The 1,255-nt window shown below is 57.9% G+C and overlaps 1 protein-coding gene across 1 annotated transcript in view; it reads left to right on the top strand.

Moving 5' to 3' along the window:
- Positions 1 to 1,255, top strand: part of PPM1D (protein phosphatase, Mg2+/Mn2+ dependent 1D) — a 60,554-nt gene continuing 59,299 nt past the window's right edge. The window contains exon 1 of the mRNA XM_003795601.2: positions 1 to 617. Within this exon, the coding sequence (XP_003795649.1) occupies positions 146 to 617 (472 nt within the window). The 5' untranslated portion in view covers positions 1 to 145. The remainder of the gene's footprint in view (positions 618 to 1,255) is intronic.

The raw sequence follows: 1,255 nt of genomic DNA, 5'->3' as shown, positions 1-1,255 counted from the left end.
CGCGCCCCCCCCCCTCGGGTCCGCCCCCGCCCCTCTCTCGGCGGCGTCGAAGATAAACAATAGTTGGCCGGCTAGCGCCTAGTGAGTCTCCCGCCGCCGGGTTCGGCGGGCTGCGTGGGACCGGCGGGATCCCGGGCAGCCGGCCATGGCGGGGCTGTACTCGCTGGGAGTGAGCGTTTTCTCCGACCAGGGCGGGAGGAAGTACATGGAGGACGTTACCCAAATCGTTGTAGAGCCCGAGCAGACGGCCGAAGAAAAGCCGTCGCCGCGGCGGTCGCTGTCTCAGCCGTCGCCGACGCGGCCGTCGCCGTCAGCTCTTCCTGGCGGCGCAGTCTCGGGGAACGGCCCAGCAGTGGCAGCCCGAGACGTTCGCGACCCTCCCCCGGACGCCGGGGCCTCGCCGGCTCCCGGCCGCTGCTGCCGCCGCCGTTCCTCAGTGGCCTTCTTCGCCGTGTGTGACGGGCACGGCGGGCGGGAGGCGGCACAGTTTGCCCGGGAGCATTTGTGGGGTTTCATCAAGAAGCAAAAGGGTTTCACCTCGTCCGAGCCGGCGAAGGTTTGCGCTGCCATCCGCAAAGGCTTCCTCGCTTGTCACCTCGCTATGTGGAAGAAACTGGGTAAGTTCTCCGGCTTGTTGGCGCCCGCCTCTTTTTCGGGCAGTTCGAGGCTTTTATAGCACCAGCACCGGGTGGGCCCCCGGCACCGAGAGCGCTGTCAAAGTGTAAATTGATTGAAGTGAAGCCTCTTCAGTGGATAGCGCTTTTCTGGGTGGAGGTCCGAGCAAATAAAGTGGCCTTGGGAAAGATAGGATTGCTGTCTTGCAACGGCTCCTCGCTTTATTTGCACCCTCTGAGGGTCGATGGGACGCAGTCTTCTCTTAGCTGTTCCACTTTGGTGGCAACCAGTGAAAAAGTGTTTAAAACCTGGCGCCAGATTTTGGCCAAAAGATAAATTGAAGTCATGCTGCTATCTAGACCAGGCGAAGGAAGCGGGGGATGACAAAATTGAAGTGTTCCCCTAGAATCTGTCATAATTTTGCTCTTGAAGGTCTGGTCCCTCACGGTTGCCTCCTACTGGTGGTGTCAGTTCTCCAAATTGACCCCGGATGGCCGGTTGTTGGAGTAAAGTGTAAGGTAATTTAGAAGGGCAGAAATATAATCATCCAGCAACTTAAAATTAGTCTTGGAAGGAATTCTGTCGTGATGATCATAAGCGGTTTTTAGGATCATAATCTCCTACTGCTTATGAAAAAAAA

The sequence above is a fragment of the Otolemur garnettii genome, unplaced genomic scaffold (genome assembly GCF_000181295.1).
Source record: "Otolemur garnettii isolate 467f Iridium unplaced genomic scaffold, OtoGar3 scaffold00094, whole genome shotgun sequence".
NCBI classification, from domain to species: Eukaryota; Metazoa; Chordata; class Mammalia; order Primates; family Galagidae; genus Otolemur; species Otolemur garnettii.
The sequence above is the reverse complement of the archived record's forward strand: the minus strand, read 5'-3'. Positions and strand labels throughout refer to the sequence as shown.